The sequence below is a fragment of the Oryza glaberrima genome, chromosome 1 (genome assembly GCF_000147395.1).
Source record: "Oryza glaberrima chromosome 1, OglaRS2, whole genome shotgun sequence".
Classification (NCBI taxonomy): Eukaryota; Viridiplantae; Streptophyta; class Magnoliopsida; order Poales; family Poaceae; genus Oryza; species Oryza glaberrima.
The window spans coordinates 29,483,173-29,504,861 of NC_068326.1; the positions used below are offsets into that span (position 1 = coordinate 29,483,173).

Below are 21,689 nucleotides of genomic sequence, written 5' to 3' on the forward strand. Positions count from 1 at the left end.
CACGATAAATACTCCGAGTTTCCAACATCAAATTTATCCACATTGTGAGGCTTGGCGAGGGGTGAGGATTTTTTAAAAAAATTCTTTTTGCCAACACTTTGCTTACTCACAAGTCCATAACTACATAGGAGTATTCACAATTCCAGATAAAACTAAAAATTCCCGAGTTGTAGAGTTCACCTTGTTACGCCGCACGAGATTGCAGCAATCAACAAAATATTATTACGCCCGGAACTCATGTGAGCGAATACCAAACAAAATTCTTTTAATGACATGTTCCTCACTTGATCGAATGTGCTTTGATCATAAAATTCCAGCGTAATTTGGTTAGATATCTATCCCTCGGTACAAATAAAAAAAGGGGGGGGGGGGGGGGGGGGGGGGACGTGCAATAACTATCAAAGTAAAAGGTATCTCTGGGACCCAAGTTGACAAAATTACAATTCCGAAATTAAAAGGCTCACTCAGAACTCAGAACAGAGGTGTCGTGCCTGTAAAGTGTTGTAGATTACTCAGATTTCCTTCCAAAAGATCTATAATCATCTCCGCCATAAGCGGCCCTGATGCTTTTGCTCCTGCATGCGCCTACAAAAATGGCAGATTATGTTCGTTAGGTTGTGGTAAAAATGTGGCTTGCAACACATTTTTTTCCATGTCCAGGTTAATGTGAAACAGATAGTTTGTTCGTTTACATCAGAGAATCCACAACGAAATGCTCGTTGCCAAACAAGAAAGAAAAATGTCTTGTAGTTACAAGCATAACAGCATTTCCTATATTCGCGCATTCGCACGACTATAACTCTATATTAACAATATTGAAGAATAATATCGTGTGAAAAACATATAAAATATACGGTGATTTTAATTAATATTTTTAAAATTTTGAGTATTAGCATGAGAAAAAAAAAATATAAAGGCCAACATTTTGGGATAGTACAATATGAATTTAAATGGAAGGTCAGTTTAATAAATATTTTAATGTAAAAGCAGAGCATAAGAATTTTTTTTTTATTCAATGTAGGGGATCTATTTGATATTTGCTAACTAAATATAACTACATAAATCAACATAAAAATTAATTTTCTGTTCTCTTCCTTTTTAATTTTATTTGGTTTGCAGGTGAATCGAGCTGGCTAGCTAAGTAGTACATTCATCGTAAAATAAACCTACTTTTATACATAAATGTTGACATAACCTATGTTGAGATTTATATGCATAAAATAAATAAATATTTTTTTATATTAATATGGATATAGATTACGAATAATGTATAAAAATAGTTTATTTAGGCACAAATCCTATTGTTAGTAGGTGATGATGTGACATGGTTACGTGTTGAGCTTTAGGAGTTAATGGATACCAACTTTATACTAAGATACTCCCTCCATTCCATAATATAAGGCACAACCACTTTTTTAGATGTTCCATAATACTGCCTCCGTTTTTTAATAGATGACGCCGTTGACTTTTTCTCACATGTTTGACCATTCGTCTTATTCAAAAATTTTATGCAAATGATAAGATATAAATCACACTTAAAGGACTATGAGTGATAAAACAACTCATAACAAAATAAATTATAATTACGTAAATTTTTTGAATAAGACGAATGGTCAAACATGTGAGAAAAAGTCAACAGCGTTATCTATTAAAAAATGGAGGGAGTATAAGAAATGCATGCATGTAGGCAATTAATTATGACCCCTTCTCCATTAAATTATTACTTTTTTAAATCCTCCACTCTCATGTTCTCTAATTCTATTGGATGCATGCATTGTATTTATTAGGATAATCCAAACTACAAGATGATAATAATTATTTTCTTGGTCTTTGGGTTAAGGGCGGTTATGACTTATATTTTGGAATAGAGGGAGTAGGATACGGCAAAAATTGAAAAGGGTACGGGTACATATAGTTCTTTCTGTACTCTTCTTGCTATTCTCATTCTCAAGAGTGTTGGAAGGGTCCAGAGTTTTAACGGTAATGTTTGCTTTTTTACTGCTCCTGCTCTCTTCGATCCAACGGTCTTTTTTCATTTCAATTGTGCATCTGATGAGTCATACTTGTTAGATGGCGTGGCTTATTCTGGTGCAATCCATGGATTTACTTTCACTTGAGAAGATTAGCATCAGCTACAACTATTTGAAGATTATGGAAAGCATCTGCTTACCTCTGGTGCTCCTTTGAACGCTCAATAAACTCAGCAGGTATATCACGGCCTTGATAGGACGCAAGGACAGCCCTGATATCCGAAGGTCTTGCCATAGCAACATCTGCCGCACAGATTGACAAGAATCAAAAACAGAAATACCAAGGATGCAAGTGGGGCAATCAAGCATGCTTCAAAAACCACAGGAATGAAATAATATGAGGGGTTAGTTGGCTAATGCACTTGCATTCCTAAGAACCACAAAAATGGAAAAAAAAATAACTGGATGACAGGATAATAAAAGAAATTGATTAAAAGTCTTACATTCAAGAAAGGGAATAAGATCAAGCAGTTGAGTGTCATCATTTTCAAGCTTCCAAGGTTTGATCTCAACACAATTTTCAGGCTGCAGGCATGATTCCAGAGCATGCCCACTGATATAAATGACTTGTGCGGGATTTCTGTTTAGCTTTGATAAATCCTGTAAATGACAACATAACATAAAAGACACAAAAAAAAAGTTATATGCTGCAAAAATACAGCTGCCCAGGTGTTTTAATTACAAAAGAATAATATTGCCTCGTACTCCCTCCGTTTCACAATGTAAGTCATTCTAGCATTTCCCACATTCATTAACATCAATATGAATGTAGGAAATGCTATAATGACTTACATTGTGAAACGGAGGAAGTAGATTATACTACCTACATCCCTAAAAGATAGTCTTCTTGGTTATGATACTTTAGTTTTAAGAAAACAAATCCAAGTTCAAATTCAAAGTAGGATTTGTCAAGGAAAAAAGAACACCTAACTGTCAGCAAACTGTTCGGTGAGCAGCTTATCAGCACTTAGATAAACAACATGGTCCATGGTTGATTTCTATGGTGGAAATAAGCGCAAAACAAAAGCACCATAATCAAGAGTAGGCTGCAAGCTGATCCTATTCACCGTGCCCATCATAAATGGAAATAGTTAAACAGCTTAGAAAATAAATGCCTGTGTAATAGCTAACAATGACCAATACATGTCAAGCTCAAGGAAGGAAACCTTATACTGCAAATTTCCAAAAGTTTAAAAGCATTAAAGGCCATTGAAGAAATTGTAGATACAGGGTGATCCAGACTTTGGACTTACACTGTTAACTTTAAGTAACAGTCATGAGCAATAGAACATGCAATGATATTTACCCCAGCCAAATAATGCTACCAGCTACTAGTTCACACCTTATGTAAAGTATTTGTTGCAAGAAAAGTCTAAGATGACAGCAACCTGCTGAGAAGAACAACTGACGATGTCATAAGGAGAGGGAGCTTTTCGATAGGTGCCGTGCAGTTCAAAGAGTTAGTTAGCAGTAGGATGAAGATTTTTGCACATGGCAATGAGAAGTTAATTATGGTGTAGGCAACCCAAATGAAACACCAAAATATGCACAAGACAGTTTGTTGTATTCTGTAGTACAGAATAAACTAAAGTAATGAAAGAAGATGGTGTTAGAAAATGAAACAATATTATGAGTAATGTGTGAGCATTATGGGACCACGAAATAAAAAATGAACATTTTTATGAGCAGTGTGTTCTCAATGAGCCTTGAATGTTATCTCACCCAGGATAAGAAACCCTTAAGCAATGAAATATGCAAGCGTTTAATGTGCAAAGTTGGCATTCTCCACGACATAATGCAAAAGAAGATATAATCTATGACATAGCAAGTCATGCATCATTTCATGCCTCTGTCAACCTATTCATTTCTAGTCATCTAGGTAAGTATCTTAAGCTAAAGTGTTAGAACTTCCCATACATAAGTCATAACTGATGACAATTGGGTGTAACACATGACAAACCAGAGAGTCAAGCAAGATAAAGCAAAAGGATGTGTACATAAAACTACAGAGCTATATGTCATGTTGCGAAAAAAGGAGAGCTTATAAGACAAGCCATGACTCAAAAAAAATTCACATGCCTACTGTGGCCCATATATCATGCAACAATCCAAAAACTCACAGGTCTCGGTGTTGATCGTGTCAACATGTGACCACCCTAAAAACTCTTCACTAAATATTAAAGTATTGCTAGAACAGAGCTTCAAGATATAAGTCATGATCACCAACAACCATGTTCAAAAAGAAATAGAAAGCTATGGCACAGCAACAAAAAGCAAAAGCATGCATGGATATAATCTTTAACATCATCCATGTCATATTGCAAAAGAAAGAAAGAGAGAACAATACAAATGATGTGTCAATTACACATCCATCATTATCCATCCACCTTCCGTGTACCACACTTCATATATCATGAGTCACTTCATGTCTGGACATTAACAAACTCTATCTTAACATTCAAATGCATGAGACTTTATCTCACTATAAATGCACAATGATTTAGCATTGTTTCTCACAAAACCATTCAAGTTCATTAGTACTACAACAACATGGCATCCATAAATCGCCCCATAGTTTTCTTCACAGTTTGCTTGTTCCTCTTGTGCAATGGCTCTCTAGCCCAGCAGCTATTAGGCCAGAGCACTAGTCAATGGCAGAGTTCTCGTCGTGGAAGTCCAAGAGAATGCAGGTTCGATAGGTTGCAAGCATTTGAGCCAATTCGGAGTGTGAGGTCTCAAGCTGGCACAACTGAGTTCTTCGATGTCTCTAATGAGCAATTTCAATGTACCGGAGTATCTGTTGTCCGTCGAGTTATTGAACCTAGAGGCCTTCTACTACCCCATTACACTAATGGTGCATCTCTAGTATATATCATCCAAGGTTCGTGCAACAATTTAAGTGCATAATGAATTAATGATCAGCTTCCATGTTTATATTGCTTGTAATTAACATGCATGCCATACTTTCAGGGAGAGGTATAACAGGGCCAACTTTCCCAGGCTGTCCTGAGTCCTACCAACAACAGTTCCAACAATCAGGCCAAGCCCAATTGACCGAAAGTCAAAGCCAAAGTCATAAGTTCAAGGATGAACATCAAAAGATCCACCGTTTCAGACAAGGAGATGTAATTGCATTGCCTGCTGGTGTAGCTCATTGGTGCTACAATGATGGTGAAGTGCCAGTTGTTGCCATATATGTCACTGATCTCAACAACGGTGCTAATCAACTTGACCCTAGGCAAAGGGTAATTAAGCAGAACTTTTCCAAAGCTAAACATTTTTACTACTATTTTGATATTTTTATTCCACTTATCTTAGATGATGATTTAGCCTTTTAATCAACTGTTAGGATTTCTTGTTAGCTGGAAATAAGAGAAACCCTCAAGCATACAGGCGTGAGGTTGAGGAGCGGTCACAGAACATATTTAGTGGCTTTAGCACTGAACTACTTAGCGAGGCTCTTGGCGTAAGCAGCCAAGTGGCAAGGCAGCTCCAATGTCAAAATGACCAAAGAGGAGAAATTGTCCGTGTCGAACACGGGCTCAGTTTGCTGCAGCCATATGCATCATTGCAGGAGCAGGAACAAGGACAAGTGCAATCAAGAGAGCGTTATCAAGAAGGACAATATCAGCAAAGTCAATATGGAAGTGGCTGCTCTAACGGTTTGGATGAGACCTTTTGCACCATGAGGGTAAGGCAAAACATCGATAATCCTAACCGTGCTGATACATACAATCCAAGAGCTGGAAGGGTTACAAATCTCAACACCCAGAATTTCCCCATTCTTAATCTTGTACAGATGAGTGCAGTCAAAGTAAATCTATACCAGGTAAAATGAACAGCACATTTTTTTCTTGGTAAAAGCTTTAATGCACACAATATGCTAATGATGTGCACCTTTTCTATTGCAGAACGCACTCCTTTCACCATTTTGGAACATCAACGCTCACAGCGTCGTGTATATTACTCAAGGCCGTGCCCGGGTTCAAGTTGTCAACAACAATGGAAAGACAGTGTTCAACGGCGAGCTTCGCCGCGGACAGCTGCTTATTATACCACAACACTATGCAGTTGTAAAGAAGGCACAAAGAGAAGGATGTGCTTACATTGCATTCAAGACCAATCCTAACTCTATGGTAAGCCACATTGTAGGAAAGAGTTCCATCTTCCGTGCTCTCCCAAATGATGTTCTAGCAAATGCATATCGCATCTCAAGAGAAGAGGCTCAGAGGCTCAAGCATAACAGAGGAGATGAGTTCGGTGCATTCACTCCAATCCAATACAAGAGCTACCAAGACGTTTATAATGCGGCAGAATCCTCTTAGGTCGGCTTGCGGATAAAGAATAACTAAATAAATAAATTGCAAGCAATTGTTTTGCTGCTATGTACTGTCCAGTCTTTCGACTAATGATGATAAAGCCTCTCTTTATCCTTATGTTTGTTCTTTCTTTCTACAGTAATGTTCGAAAATAAGCAATTGTTTTGTTCTGTAATCCATAAAAATATAACACCCCTTTAAGTAGTTATTTGAATGACCCACCATAAAATTAATACGCATGCCACGGCTATCAAGGTTCCACTGCACCGAGGCATTTAGGGAAGCTCACAGCACTGGTCTTCTTACTTCACAGGAGAAGGGCAAAGGCCTTGGCCAAGATGCAGATAAGAAATGACTACTCCAATTCAAAGATTTTATTACATTCAATGAACATTGGAAGGAAAATTTTAATAGGAGTATGAAAAAAAAACAGAACTATTTACAGTACAATATAAACCCATCATGTTGGATTGATATGATTTGTAGACATTTTTACTGTATAAGAGGAAACTATACAAGATAAAACATGATGTGTTCTCTCGGTCATGAAAGCCAGATCCCAGAGAGCAAAGTGGACAAAGTGGTATATGCTTAATGCATGGACAGAAACAACTTTGTCATAACATCAATTTTCACTCCTGCCAGTTATTTGAAGAACATAAAACACATTCTAATCCATCTCATGCATACATATGCGTAGCATACAGTTAGTTACTCAATAATCACAATACTATCCAAAAAAACATAGAACAAGCTAGTGTGCAACTTAGCTTACCAAAAGGGTGCTTAAAGGATAAATATATGAAACTGTTTCAACCAGTGTATAATACAACTAAGAGAACAGATGATAAGAGCATAAGACTACCATACCCGATAGTGTTTTCCATTTTCATATTTAGTTGCAACTCTTGATAACCTGTGCCGAACACAGCCCTTTGGATCCAGTCTTTCAATAACAGGATCAACATACTGTCCATGTAAAAAAAAGTTCATCTGGGTTTATATATTTTTCAGAAACAACCAAATTGTTGAGGAAATTCTGGTAAACCTACCATACTCAGCTGATCAGAGTACACAACAATTTCATAGAATTTTCCAAGATGTTCCAAAAAGGCATCCACTCCTGGCCTCTTAAAAGTTCTCCATCCTCGCTCACGCTATACATACATAAAATAAATTATGGGTCAAGCAGCCTCCCAAGGGTCATAAACATTTTATACTATATGATATGCATGCTTGAAAACTTAACTAGAAAACATAAGGACTTCCACAATAGTTTGGCAATTTTGCAGTAGACATACAGAAAGTGATTACCCTTCTCTAGAGAGAGAGCACAAAAAGACAGTATATATTGTTTCTTAGGAAGTTTAAATTTAGATCAAAGTTGATATAGGAGAACAGAGATACAATTGATAGATGAGTGAACTGAAGAAAAATGATCACAAGCTTCCAATCGAACAAGCAAATAAGTAAAACCATTTTAAATAACCATCCCTTTTTAGATCAATCTGAATGGGGATTACGATACTTAGGGCCTGTTTGGATCTCTGGTTGTACCAAGAGTCCAAGACTAGATCTTGAAAAAAAAAGATTTTAGAGGCTAACAACCTAAAACTTTGTTTGGATCACATAACATATTTATTATGTGTCCCAAACGAAATTTAATAAGGCATTAGGTTCTCAAATCTGTGTAACAAAACAGTTCTGGTAAAACCAGAGAATCAGAGATCCAAAACAAAATCAGCATGAGCACTTTCGAGTTATGCCATACAGCACAGATGGTAAAGTTCAAGTGCAAATTTGTGGAGAGACGGGGAAGCCAGAGCGTTAAGAGTTTGCGTAACTGTTAGGATTGGGTCATATTGCATACTACATAAGGACTACATATCAAATACCAAGATAAGTAACTTCGTAGAAAACATAAATGTTCACCTTCCAATCTGAGTATACAAGAGTCTCATTCAGATCCAGAACTAGGGTGAAGACATGCTGCTCTTGAGGAAGTAGATCCGGAAGAAGTTTATCTGATGATGGTTCACTAAAGCCCTTTAATAAAAATGAGTATTAGCATGATCTGCACGTCTGTTCACAATAGCCAACATGGATAATGGAGAACAAAAGATTTAATATTTTTTACTGACCCGAATTTGATCTTCTATTTGGCTCCTGGTATCCAAATAGAACTCAATAGCAGCAACAGGAACTGCAAAACAAAACATATGTGTTTAAGAATTGAGACGCAAAGAAAAGGAACAACAATAATTATGCCATGCAAACAGGAGGATAACAAACAATTTATAGTACATGAAAGGGTTAAATGACGAACCCCTGCTATCTAGGGCACTCATACCATGCTTCTTCCCTGTGGTGTATGTTTGTCTAGAGCCATAGAGCGCTCTAGACAATGCATCAATTTACTAGATATTTAACAAACAGCTTTGTACCAAAGACACATGCCCTCCGTAGCAACTAGGTGCAGCGCATGTAAATAGTATAATGGTTAGATCACAGTTGCTCTAGCTAACTGATTGTTACACAAAGTGGGTATTCCCTAGCTATTTTACACGAGATTATAGTACCCCTAGTTTTTTTTTTCCAGTTGTGAAGTTTGGGTTACATATTTGGAATTTATTGTCAGCTTAACAACTGCACCATGCATACAGTAAAGTAGATCTTTCTGACTACCATTACTTTAGTGCATACAAAATTATATTTCAGAGAGTGACAAGGCTTAGTTATTCACTGTGAAGCAGGGTAAATTTCCCTAAGGTTGGCTGCAAACAAGTATTTTACAAAGAAAAAATAACATGTAATGGTAAATTGCTCCTGATGTGGATGAAGAAAGGTATGCATGACATGTTGAAACTCTAGAATCCCGAGGTAATATGGTAAGATAATGAAGGAGTCATGTGGTCAGAACCTTTCATAGCTGCTGAATAAGCCATAGCCTGAAACTTCTGCAGAGAGGAAGCAAATCGTCTATTAGACATGGCTGAAATCCAAATTCTTTAACCCAGTTCAGAAATTTAGCTTTTATCCATACTCTCAGAATGCAGGTCTACAATAGAACATATTGTGTCGTACTAGAATAACTTTTAGTTTCAGATGCCCAAATCTCAACTACCCTATAGCTGTGTACAAATATTCACCCCATGAAACCAAGTTTTTTTACACAGGAAATCAGAATTATGCGGTCATATTTCCAAGGGCATCACTGCTTACTTATGCAGTCACGCTACTAACCAACTAGCGACAAGTTATCACACACCCAAACATGACATATTGACATGCTACCATATTACCTCGAAACCGGACAGGTCATCACGGATGGGCTGCTTCGAGTTCTTCCGGAACTCCCGCGTCCTCTGATCAATTTCATCCAGAGAATAAGCTACACAAGACAAAAACACGAGCACGAATCATACGCACAGCACCAAACCGAACCCCTCCCACTTTAAAATTGAGAATGGTAGTAGAAACACTGCAATGCGAAGTAGCAGGGCCGAGAGGCATCTAGGAGTTTTAGGGATCAGAGATCGCACCATAGCTGACGTAGCCTGTGGCGCCGAACGCGGCGGCGACAACCGCGAGGACGCCGCCCTTGAGCAGGCCCAGCGGCTTGCGGGCCGGCGGGGGCGGCGCGGACGAGGGATCGCCCGCGGAGGACGAGTAGTCCGTGGCGGCGGCCGCGTCGGAGGCGGCGACGGCCGCCGCAGCCGCCGCTGGCTCTGACGCGGGGGAGGCGGCGGAGAAGGAGCGGGCGGAGATCCTGGGGAGGAGCGGGACGAGGAGGCGCGACCTCGCGACGCCGTCCATGGCGTGGTGGCCCCGCGAGAGGAGGGGGAGAGGACCTCGGTGGGTGGGCTCGGGTTTTGGTTTTGCTTGGAGAAGACCAAGAGAGGGTTTAAGCAGGGAGAGAGGCGGCCGAGCGCGAGATGGCGAGGAGCCGAGGAAGGGGGAGGGGGGAGACGGCGGATAGGCGAAAGCGGAAGGAGGTGGAGGCCTGGAGGGGAGTCAAGAGTGTTCCGATGTGGCCCACTTGTCAGAGAGTGGCCACTTTTTAACGAGTGGGCATATACGCCTACACGATACTCTTCTGTTTCAGGTGGGCCACAGCCCATTAGAAGTGAGCCATAAACGCTGGCCATTATGGGCCGAGACAAAGATTTGAGGGCTTCTTTGGTTGGCTTGGGTTGGTTGGTTGCCTAAGCCAACCCTACCAAATTTTGTATTTCTAAATGGAATAAGTCCATTTTGCCTCTCTCATGTCTTGCGCTGGTGTGAATAACATCCCTCAACCGGAAAACCGGGTATAACGCCTCCTTCTTCTCTGAAAACCAGAGCAAATCACCTCCCTCGGCGGTTTCGGAGGCGGTTTTGTCCTACGTGGCAGCTGAGTCAACTTGTGGGTCCCACTTGTCAGCGACTTATCTCCTCTTCCTCTATTATCTTTTCCATCCCCCGTGGCAACTACGAGACGAGTGCCGAATGGAGGACGCCGTCCGGGGGATCTAGCGGCATCATCTCGTCGGAACTCTACTGCAAGATTTGCCGAAATGTGATGGCCGACGCGGTACTGGCGAGCAAGTGCTACTTCAACAGCTTCTGCGACTGGTGCATCCAGGACCACATCGCCGCCAAGTCCAAGTGCGCGTGCGGGCGCAGGCGTGCGTCGACGACCTGATCCCCAACCCAACGCTCCGCACCACCATCGCCAACGTTCTCACCACCACCGGCGGCACAGCGAACGCTTCAAGTGGAACTGAGAAGCCGAGGAGCTCCGCCAGTAGCAACGCGGCAGAGGCGGCGCCGCAGAGCCTGGCCGCTTTGCAGGCGAGCCGCAGCAACGTGTCTTCCAAGAAGAGCGCCACGATCTCATCAGGTGTCCTCGGACCAAGAAAGGCGTGGGAGACGGTGGCGGGCGACCACTCCGCAGAATATGGAGTCCTCGCCGTCGACGGCGATCACCACGGCAGCTATGGCTTCCCGTTCGGCCCGGTGCCAGGCTACATCAACCCCTTCTTCGGCATCGGCGTGCCATTCGGAGCCGATCCTTCCATGTACTACGGCGTGCCTTACGGCTACTGTGGTGCTGCTTACGGCTACTACGGCGACGAGGATCGCCGTGACACGAAGAGGACGCGCCTGCGATGATCACACGTCATCGGCCAATTGTTGCCTGCTGCCCCAACGCAAGATTGGATGGCGACACTACCAGTCGCTGCCGACGCAGCGAGAAGAGTGCCGAATGTTGGATGGAGGACGCCGGAGCGCGGGAAGGTCGTGGTGGCGGCGTTCCGGCTCCGTCCACGTCGGACCAACGACGCGTGGTCGATGACCCCTGTGCTGCATCCTACCATGCCAACTTTGCGTATCCGTCGGCGTCCATCTTCGCCAGGATGCCAGGGAAGGAGAAGAAGAGGCGGCAGCGAGGCCGAAGAGGCAAGGATAGGGATGAGGTGGCGGAGGAGGGGCGTGGGAGGGGAGGCAGCGAGCTCTCGCCGCCCCGTCACTCCTGCCGCTCCCGTCGCCCCGCCATTCCGCCGAGCTTCCGCCTCCCCGTCGTTCCCGCCATTCCGCCACTCCACCGAGCTCCCGCTGCCCCGCCTCTCCCGCCACTCCACCGAGCTCCTGCCGACCTCCCGCGGCCCCGACTCTCCCGCTGCTCCACCGAGCTCCCACCGCCCCGCTGCTCCGCCGAGCTCCCGCCGCCTCGCCGCTCCACCGAGCACCCGCCGTCCTGCTGCCACCGAGCTAGCTCTCTCCATCTCGCTTGCCGTGAGGATAAAGAGGAAAGGGAAAGGTAACTGACATGTGGGCCCAATATTTTATTTTTATTGTTTTACTCACTAACATGTGGGTCCCATTTACATTTGTTTTTATTTTAGTGCCACGTAAGCGCCACGTCGATGCCATATGGAAGTCAACCCGCCACGTAAGTGCCACGTAGGACAAAACCACCTCCGAAACCGCCGAGGGAGGTGATTTGCTCTGGTTTTCAGAGAAGAAGGAGGCATTATACCCGGTTTTCCGGTTGAGGGTTGTTATTCACGCAAGCGCAAGAGATGAGGGAGGCAAAATGGACTTATTCCTTTCTAAATTATGGTACACTTTTGGACTGCTATTTTTTTAGGTTGTGTTGTGAGTTGTGACGAAAATGCTTCTTATCAGACATCCGACGCCCGACAAAAAATCAAACATTCCGTCAGAGCAAGCAAAACGTAGCACGAAAATGGATTATTTATGGTGGAGATAATGGCAGCATGCAACAAAGCATGGAAGGATGTGATGTGATGAGCTGCAGCATGCAATGGATATGACGTAACCAACTATTAGCTTTTTATCTCTCCCACCTCCTTGTTTAAAATGATTTTTCTTCTAAACAATTTATCTAATCTATAATTTTATTATACAATTATGTTTCTTATGATTAAATCTTTACAATGACATCTCGTTTGACTATATTCTAATAAAAAGTATGTATATGTTTCAATTGTTTATATTTGATGTTTCATGCATATGAGCAAAATGTTTCAACAAGCATTTTACTGTGTTGCACGTATCGACACTATTTGGCCAAGAGAATTGAACGATCTAGATATTTACGTATACATGATCCTACACATGTAGAAGAACAAATAAATAAGGAAAATAATATTGTTAAATCCTAACTAAAATATTTTTACATTATACATGACATCGACTTATAACTGTTGAAACATTACAAAACATTTGTTGAAATATCCCAAGAATACCATGTGCAACATTTCAAATGAATAAGTGAAACACAAGAAAATAGTTATTAAACCATCCAAACAACACCATGTGCAACATTAAAATTAAACAAATACCGCAACAAAGAAAACTTAAAATCTGCAACAAACTCGAATTTCATGTGAAACATTTGCTTCCCTCGCATGAAACATCAAATTTCACTAGTTGGAACACACACACACACACACACACACACATATATATATATACACATACATATATACATATATATACATATATATATATATATAATCAAAATATATTCATGTGACATCTTATTGTAAAGATTTAATTGCTATAAGTATAACGACGTAATCAGATGGTAGATCAGATAAAGAATTTAAGAGGAAAAATTGTTTATAGGTTGTTGATAAAGTGGTCATAGAGGAGAGAGAGTGGTGAAGAGAGTAATCATGTAGGAATAAGCACCGATGAAATCGATAGGGCAGATTCGTTCGGTGCATGCAACAGTGGTAGGTACTGGGGTATGTCTGATTTTTTTTAATTCTCCAGACATCCGACGCGTAGTCTTCCCTAAGTTGTGACCCAACGTCATGAACATAATGGGGATAGATGAGGAAGTGTTTTCCTCACCTATCCTTGTAACGAGATGAGCTTGATATGAGTCAAATGACACTCACGATCGCTATTTCAGTAAAGTATAAATCGTGTTGCTATATAATTAGATCGGCTTATATAGCCATGGTAGTTACATGCGAAGTTACATGGATAATCCAAAGGACTAGAAACCCTAGGGAACTTGTAAGAGAATATTCTTGCTTGGTAACGTAGCCGCCAAGCTTCTTCTCCATCCTCCACGCGCCGCTTGCCTTTCTATAACAAGCTTGAATACTATTTGCCCAATTAACATGTTTCCGTCCATAGCAACTTGAACTCTTTTTTTGTCACCTGCTTTGAAACTCAGGAATATGCCCATCAAGGCCTGAAGTCGTGTCTTGGTCGAATAGGAGGTATGACACCTAGTCCTCACTGCTACAACAAGTAGTACGTGTTTCGGTAAATCTGGTTCAGAACATTTAATAATTGCAGTACTATATTTAGTGGTGGACATTTTCAAAATTATCATTTTTTGTAAGATATCACTGTGTAAAATACATTTGGTGGTCTTGGAAATTTAGGTAGCATTTGGCTAGCTGTGAAGCACCATAAGTAACACCAAAATTTAGTAGGATAACATTGTCAAAAATATGTTTGCTATGTTATTGATAGTTTTCTAACTAGGAACCATCGATGATGTGTTAGTGATGTCATAGGTGCATAATCTTGTATTCTAAGGTTTTAAATCCTAATGTCCATAGATATTGCGCAAAAGTTGTAGCGGTTACGCCGCTAGCCTCTTCTGTTTGAGCGTGTGTTAGCATGTTCACAAGGATGTGTGATCGTGATGTGCGTACGTGATGATGTGTGTGCATGTGTGTCTTTCAAGTTATTGGAAAAGACATACTTCTTCCATTCCAAAAGAAAAACCAAACATCGTACTAGGATATGACGAATCTGGACACATGCAGTTCTAGATTCGTTCTTTTTATGGATGGAGTATTTACTAACTACAGAACTTCACATCCATCATGACCATATTCAAATCCATTCGAGACAAAAATATGTTTGTTATGTTGTTGATAGTTTTCTAACCAGGAACCATCGATGATGTGTTAGTGATGTCATAGGTGTATAATCTTGTCTGCTAAGGTTTTAAATCCTAACGTCCATAGATATTGTGCACAAGTTGTAGCTTTATCAATTAGAATTTATTATTGATGTCGCAGTTACGCCGTTAGCCTCTTCTGTTTGAGCGTGTGTTAGCGTGTTTGCGAGGATGTGTGACTGTGATGTGCGTGCGTAATGACGTGTGTGCATGTGTGTCTTTCAAGTTATTGGAAAATACATACTTCTTCCGTTCCAAAAGAAAAATCAAACATCGTACTAGGATATGATGAATCTGGACAGTTCTAGATTCGTTTTTTTGGGACGGATGGAGTATTTACTAACTACAGAACTTCACATCCATCATGACCATATTCAAATCCATTCGAGACAAAAATGTTTGTGCATTTTTCGGTGTCCGGTCACCTTCTTCTCCTATCGTCCTCTCGATGTCAGTTAATCAATAGAATTGGCTCATTAGCATATAACTACGTAGCTAGTAAAACCTGCTTCAACCTGTTCAAGAAAAAAAAACATATTCAAGAAAAGAAATGCCCCAACTAAATTCATTTGTGCCAAGAAATGTCATCATGGAAGCCAAAGCTCAAAGAGACCATTACGTCAGCACCATGGAAGCACCCGACCAGACCACGCGGTGGCCACGTCAGACGCATTGACCTATGCACCAGAGAATATAGCATGACGGCCTCGTCTTCCTTTATAAAAACCGTATCAAGTTCAGCCTCGTGACAGTGACCATCAGGCCTGCGTCCGCTCGATAACAGATGAGAATTAGTAAGACGGGGTCCTACTACGGCGACAACGATGGGAGAAACGCGCGTCCGTGACCGTCCGAACCGGCGTCGCGTACGAGCAAAACTGGACGGCTGAGTGACCGGTTTAGCAACTCCTTAACACCGAAAGAGTGTCGGTCTCCGATTACGCCGAAAGGGCATCCTGCTACCACGCTACTATCAATCCATTTCTCTTTTCCGTCTTTATAGCTTTTCTCACGGAACATCAATGATGCGAAATGAGATTTACAATTGCACCATTTCTTTTGCTTTCAGCTCTCGATGAGTGAATCTAGCTTTCTAAAGCCGGATGAAGAGGAGAATTTTGAGGCTCGAGGAGGATTGGCAGACTCGCATATTCTTCGAGCGTAAGTATAGCTTAACTGCTTAAGACTCTCGCCTTCATCTTCATGGCGTTACAGCGAACCTGCGTTGCATCAACTCAAAGCAAGACGCGATCATAATGGAAGTCGATACCGAGTAGTACTAGGACGAATTTATGCCATGTTTTTATTGAGAATGGTATTGTACACCCCGGACCACAACGGAGGCGGAATCCTACGCTAACACAGAGCCCACGGCCGCACCGTACACCGGGGGTGGCACGCACTTCCAGGTGGGCCCATGCTGGCGATTACCCCACACAACCCCACCGCCGCCCGGCGACGAGGCGCCGCTGATTCCGCCGGCCGCCCGCGCCACGCCCGCCACCCTCGATTTTCTAGATCTCCGGCTCCGGAGGCACGTCCACGGCGGCCTCCGCCGCCTCCGGGGGGTGGTGCTCCGGGCGGCACCCGGCGACGAAGTCGATGAGCTCCTTGCCGGACTCGTCGATGGTGCTGGAGGGGGGCGGCGAGATCCGGAGCAGGACGGCCACGGCCACGAGGAAGAACCCCGTGGAGACGAGCAGAGGCCAGAAGAAGGAGACCACGGCGCCGAGCCTGGGCCCGATGGCGGAGATCGACACCACCGTGGCCGCCACCAGCGCCACCACGGCCGCCGCCTGCAGCCGGTGCTCCCACATTACCTCCCCGAGCTTATTCCCCTTGGTCGCCATCGCCGGGTCGATCTGCCCAGCGCCTCGCGAGAGAGAGATCTAGAGCGCTCTCTCTACCTCGCTATAGCTACTAGCTACTACTACGGTGGCTAGGGCTTTTGGCCTTGCGAGATGTGGTGGTGGCTACTGGTGAGTGGGGAAAGGGATGGAGGGGGAGAGAGCTTGGGGTTATCCCGGACTGATAAGGAGATTCGGCCTGCCGCCGCCTCCAGCCAAGGTTGTGTGCTCTTTTGGGCATGTTTTTGCTTGCAGCGCCGGGGGGATGGTGCGGACTGTGGATGACTCCGCCTGCCTTTCTGTCCGGAGTTTACCAAAATGCCCTCACTCTGGAGTCAGCTTTGTTTATGCTGCCCCTGGTTGCCAAGCAATTTGATCCACGTGTATTATTTGTGCGCTAAATGACGTGAACCATGTTACCGCTAAAATGTTTATTAAATGACTTTGTAACCGTTATATCTATTACCTGAAAAAATAAAGATATCGTTATGAAATCTTTAACGATGTGACCATTACCTTTATTGTTTTCTCTAACTAGAAACCTATATCACTACTTTAAAAACTTCTTTTTGACGGTGATGGGCCATCGCTGCTTATGGGGCAATAATCCATGCAAAACTTAAAGTCTATTATCGATATAGTTGACTGCTCAGCACTTTTCATCTCATCACGTGAATAGTTTGGTAATTAAATAGTTTTAGGTTTTTAGATGTGTTATAATTTTTTAAAATATTCTGTCATAATGCACGGATGCATATTTATCATTTTTGTTTGTTCGGCTACTAGATTTGTGACTGCGCTATACTCGACATCAACAGTGCCATGCACGCACACAACGACGGCATAGCCATAGCCGCCGTTGTCCGCCTACTGAACAATCCATTTCTTTCTTGTTAAGATCTTAAGTGTTAACTATAATATTTAACATTAAATCAACACTCGTATACTAGTGGAGTCATATCGCTTAGCATCAATTTTTTTTAACAAATATCGGTTAGCATCATAAAACTTCAGTCATCTACTAAGGGTTTATAAACTAAAAAGAAAAGGTTCTTGAAACACAAAGGGTTTATAATCAAGAACACCACTCGATCGCCGGAATAGTCACAGCTGGTCCATATCCAACCCGTGCCAACCACCGGTGGTGCGGGCAGTGTGCCGGCAACCAAAAAGGGTTCCAACTTTGGGGAGGGCATTTCGGGGAAAGCGATTGGTGTGTATCAGCGGCTTGGATTTGTCGGGGCCCATTTGGCGAGACACGCGGCCGCAGGCAGAGGGCACAACGTCGGGAACGTGCGGGAGCGCGCGTGATGGGCGCAGGCGGCTGCGTCGCTCACGTGCAGGGCACCCGCCGGCCGCACCACTCCCCCTCCGGCCCTCCCGATCTCGACTGGGCCGGCCGTTGCCTATCGTCCCCGCAGCTCGAACGGCCTCTTGCTTGCCTGCCTTGCTTTGATTTGGCACGAGATGAGAGTAACGTTACGTGGTGGGTTCTACTGTTCGGATGAGATCTCGTTTGTTTTCTTTTGTTTGAAAGAGGGGGAGGAGGAACAGGTGCGGCACTGGCGGAGGGAGTCTGGTCCATGCCTCGACGCCGACGGGATATCGGATCATGGGAGACGAATGCACACAACGGCACCGGGCGGCGGACGATGCCGAATTGCCGAGACACTTGTTTACTGTTTTTGCGTGTTTTGTTATGGAAGGTTTTGATGTCCTGGCCATGCTCTGACATGACAGTAGCAAACGTGGGCAAGATTTTTGGGTTAATGAACCCGAGCTTCAAGAAGGAAGCCCCTGTTAGAGCAAGCTTAATAGTATAGTCAAGTAGTAGCTACAATTCATCTATAACCAATCTAATAGCTCATCCATACAATATTACATACTACACTATTAATACCTGGTCCCACCTGTCAAACACACATTGCGTCTTAGAGTCCGTGCTACAGCTGGCTACAAATATGTAGCTCGCTGCTCTTCTCTCTCCTTATTTATCTTCTTAAAATACAAATCTGTAGCTCGCTGCTCTTCTTTCTCCTTATTTATCTCCTTAAAATATGTTTGTAGCTGGCTTATAGCCTGCTATTGTACATGCTCTGTTTAGTTCCAAAGTTTCTTTTTTCAAACTTTCAACTTTCCATCACATCAACCTTTCATACACACACAACTTTTCTATCACATTGTACCAATTTTAACCAAACTTCCAAACTTCAGCGTGAACTAAACACAGCCTTAGTAACAATAGTATACTTTTTACGTTTCAATGTATACGAAAAATTTGGCAGCCCGCTAAATAAAACCGTAAACATGAAGAAAACAACCTCGCTTGACATGGAGGGAAGAACAGAACAGAGAACATCTTCAAGGGCATCATGCACGCAATAAGTTGGTAAAAAAGAGAATAATAGAAGAGCTTTTCCTCGGAATAATAATAAAAAAAAGCTGATCCAGAGTTCCGGACACACCGATAAGCTGCATTATGGGGAAAAGACATGTAAACCGGAAAAACCGCAATATATGCTACTTTCCAATTCTTCAGTTTGAACAAGCACAGACGGAATGGGAGCACACACTGATAAACATCTGATAGACGGAAATATATCTGCCAAAACTAATACACTTGTTTTCCGCAGTGGGTGGGATTACCCACCATGTAATGTAAATCACCACATAAGGCTATATAAATCCTTTTGCAAAAGAAAAGGTTTCTGAGTTCTAAAATTAATCTTCTACAAAATCCCTGGCCTCTTCTTCATCTGAATCATCTTGCTGTCTAGCTTGTTCAGCATATTCGTCAAGGGATGCAGCAGGGAAAATGTCCCCTTCACGACTTCTGTCAGCAATCTTTGGAACCGACGGTCCGCTCTCCCCGCCACCTTTGTTCATCTGCAACAAAATGTTGATGTTAATAAATATGCATGGAATTACTAGTTCACGTGAATAACTAAATGGACCAGCAATTCTAAAAAAATGATTTCCATTTGGTTACCGAAATGAAAATTAGAATAATAAGCTAAGGCTTCAGTTCCAATAAGGTACCATGATAATTTGGAATCTTAATGCACTTTCATCTCGACAATTTCAAGTCAAAAGTTTGGCAACCAGTTTGTTTAAGAATTGATGTTCCAAAGCTGAATAATAATAATAGTACATCTCATGTACTATGGATCTTGATATTGCAACCATTCTAAGCAAGCATGCTATGTTTTTCTTTTTCCATACCTGAAAAGCTAAATTAACAGATCATATTTACATTCTACAGGGAGCGGGGTATAAAACAATCTTAACTGATACTACTAATTAGTAATTACAGGTCAAAATGTTTCAAGACAGGTGAAACTTTAGAACATGGACCAGCCATTTATATTCACATGCTCAGATTTAATGTATAGCAATATAATAGAACTCCAGATAAAGACCTGTAAAGAATCCTTACAGTTAAACGAACCACTGATGCCAGAGCAAACAATTGTGTACAAGAATTTGAAACAATCAAAGTTCTATTGACATTTAATGCTACATATTGGAACAACAAAAACCATGAATAGCACAAGAAGAGAAGGTGCATAATATTAATTCATTCAACTTGGACATCGAAACAAAGGCAGTGGCACCTTAATACTAGAATACACATAATTTAGAGATCTTCATAATTTAAGTTGTCCAAAATAACGATGCATCCAAAGAAACACATAAAAGGGAAAAATTCAAGGGTATATGCGAAATACTGTGGTGAACTGGGGATTATTTTCAAATGATAAATCAAACAATACAATTATGACAAAATCTTTGTTTTAATTTCTTGCAGTGCTGCCTTCAGATATCATGGGAAACATATATTGTGATTAGGCATCCCTTGAAGACAAACATTCGCTATACCTAATCAGATAAAGATATATCATTAAAAACATGCCATAGTAAGTACTCACAAGGCGAAGAAGTGTGCGCCTCTCCCTCTCCCTAGCACCTCTTATGGCCTACAAAATAATTTAATAGTCAGCACAAAAGAAAACGTTCACAACAATCTCCATTCAAATATAGCACAACCAAACCTCCTCTAGTTCCTTGCGCTCACTCTCCTGTTCACTAAGATCCCTAGAAAATGGTAGAAAATTGTTAGCCACCTAAGTTTCAAAGTTAGGATATCATTTGGTTATGCTAATACTAGTACCACAACATAGTAAACAAGCAGGGATCACCTTCCGACAAGCGCTTTAACACAAGTGCAGCACTTCGCGCAAATCCCAAGGTCCTTGGAGCAAGCTGCATTGAGCATATGCAACAGAGAAATCAGTAACAACATCAACACCATCATAGCAAAAGACGACATGGTGGAGTAGCCGAAATTCACCCGTGCAGACGTTGTGATACGCCTGTCGGACGTTCCGTTTCCCACACTTCTGACTGCAAAAACCAAACGAGAACTATCAGCATCCATCACTGCCCACTCCTCCATAGTTCCATCAATCGAGTGAGTGCGATAATTACGAAAAAGGGCAAGAGAAGGTACCATTTTGCCGGCTCAACGATAGGCTTGTACTTCCCGTATCTGCCAAGAAGAGACAAACAGATCGGACCGAGAGGCCAAGAAGCTAAAATTACGAGCTAAGATTAACGACGACTACAGAAGGGGACTCCCGACCTTCTCTTCCAGTCGATTTGGTCCTTGCAGCGCTGGCAGACGCCGGTGATCTCCGAAAAAGGACGGAACCTGCCGCCGGGCTCCTGCAGCGGCGAGGATTCCAGCCGTGAGACTCAGGCCTTGAAAAAAAGAGGATAAAGAAGGAGAGGGAGGCGGCTCGAGGACTCACGGTCTCGTTGATCTTCTGCCCGAGGTTGGGCTTCCACGCGTAGCGGTTCTGATGCTTCGGGGGACCCTGCCGCTTCGACATCGCTCTCCTCCCCCCGCGAGACTCGCGCGCCGCCGGGAAGGTTTCCGTCGTCCTCCTCGAGCTGAGCCCCCCTCCGCCGCGGCGCCGCCTACCCTTAAAACCTTCTCGCTGCGTCGGCTACGCAATCGCGACAGCAGCAGCCGTTCGATCGAGAAATCAAC

At 42.6% G+C, this 21,689-nt stretch overlaps 4 protein-coding genes across 4 annotated transcripts; 1 reads left to right on the forward strand and 3 right to left on the reverse strand.

Annotated features, from left to right (window-relative positions):
• Window positions 1-105: 105 nt before the first annotated feature.
• Window positions 106-10,333, reverse strand: LOC127777937 (mitochondrial import inner membrane translocase subunit TIM50-like). The gene is made up of 10 exons (XM_052304562.1): window positions 9,892-10,333; window positions 9,652-9,740; window positions 9,270-9,306; window positions 8,491-8,552; window positions 8,282-8,395; window positions 7,402-7,506; window positions 7,220-7,318; window positions 2,474-2,630; window positions 2,171-2,273; window positions 106-585 (listed from the first exon to the last, which is right to left on the reverse strand). The coding sequence occupies exons 1-10, from the start codon at window positions 10,163-10,165 to the stop codon at window positions 540-542; spliced, it is 1,086 nt and encodes a 361-aa protein (XP_052160522.1). The 5' UTR covers window positions 10,166-10,333; the 3' UTR covers window positions 106-539.
• LOC127777927 (glutelin type-A 1) lies at window positions 3,853-6,515 on the forward strand. The gene is made up of 4 exons (XM_052304552.1): window positions 3,853-4,911; window positions 5,001-5,275; window positions 5,380-5,859; window positions 5,942-6,515. The coding sequence occupies exons 1-4, from the start codon at window positions 4,581-4,583 to the stop codon at window positions 6,353-6,355; spliced, it is 1,500 nt and encodes a 499-aa protein (XP_052160512.1). The 5' UTR covers window positions 3,853-4,580; the 3' UTR covers window positions 6,356-6,515.
• A 5,733-nt stretch (window positions 10,334-16,066) lies between the features above and the next one.
• On the reverse strand, window positions 16,067-16,877 carry LOC127767744 (uncharacterized). The gene has a single exon (XM_052293184.1). The coding sequence runs from the start codon at window positions 16,637-16,639 to the stop codon at window positions 16,304-16,306; it is 336 nt and encodes a 111-aa protein (XP_052149144.1). The 5' UTR covers window positions 16,640-16,877; the 3' UTR covers window positions 16,067-16,303.
• Window positions 16,878-19,131: 2,254 nt separating this feature from the next.
• Window positions 19,132-21,633, reverse strand: LOC127755141 (uncharacterized). The gene is made up of 8 exons (XM_052280787.1): window positions 21,448-21,633; window positions 21,279-21,361; window positions 21,147-21,185; window positions 20,988-21,040; window positions 20,836-20,899; window positions 20,689-20,731; window positions 20,566-20,613; window positions 19,132-19,522 (listed from the first exon to the last, which is right to left on the reverse strand). Exons 1-8 carry the CDS (start codon window positions 21,526-21,528, stop codon window positions 19,358-19,360), a joined length of 576 nt encoding a protein of 191 aa, XP_052136747.1. The 5' UTR covers window positions 21,529-21,633; the 3' UTR covers window positions 19,132-19,357.
• Window positions 21,634-21,689: the final 56 nt, after the last annotated feature.

Coding starts and splice junctions, on each gene's coding strand:
- LOC127777937 (XM_052304562.1), bottom strand. CDS start 10,165: ATGGACGGCGTCGCGAGGTCGCGCCTCCTCGTCCCGCTCCTCCCCAGG. Junction 7,319..7,401: donor ACTCTGATCAGCTGAGTATG/GTAGGTTTACCA, acceptor TTACATGGACAG/TATGTTGATCCTGTTATTGA. Junction 2,631..7,219: donor AAAATGGAAAACACTATCGG/GTATGGTAGTCT, acceptor TGTCATTTACAG/GATTTATCAAAGCTAAACAG.
- LOC127755141 (XM_052280787.1), bottom strand. CDS start 21,528: ATGTCGAAGCGGCAGGGTCCCCCGAAGCATCAGAACCGCTACGCGTGG. Junction 20,732..20,835: donor GTTAAAGCGCTTGTCGGAAG/GTGATCCCTGCT, acceptor ACCATTTTCTAG/GGATCTTAGTGAACAGGAGA. Junction 20,614..20,688: donor AGCGCAAGGAACTAGAGGAG/GTTTGGTTGTGC, acceptor ATTATTTTGTAG/GCCATAAGAGGTGCTAGGGA.
- LOC127777927 (XM_052304552.1), top strand. CDS start 4,581: ATGGCATCCATAAATCGCCCCATAGTTTTCTTCACAGTTTGCTTGTTC. Junction 5,276..5,379: donor AACTTGACCCTAGGCAAAGG/GTAATTAAGCAG, acceptor ATCAACTGTTAG/GATTTCTTGTTAGCTGGAAA. Junction 5,860..5,941: donor TCAAAGTAAATCTATACCAG/GTAAAATGAACA, acceptor TTTCTATTGCAG/AACGCACTCCTTTCACCATT.
- LOC127767744 (XM_052293184.1), bottom strand. CDS start 16,639: ATGGCGACCAAGGGGAATAAGCTCGGGGAGGTAATGTGGGAGCACCGG.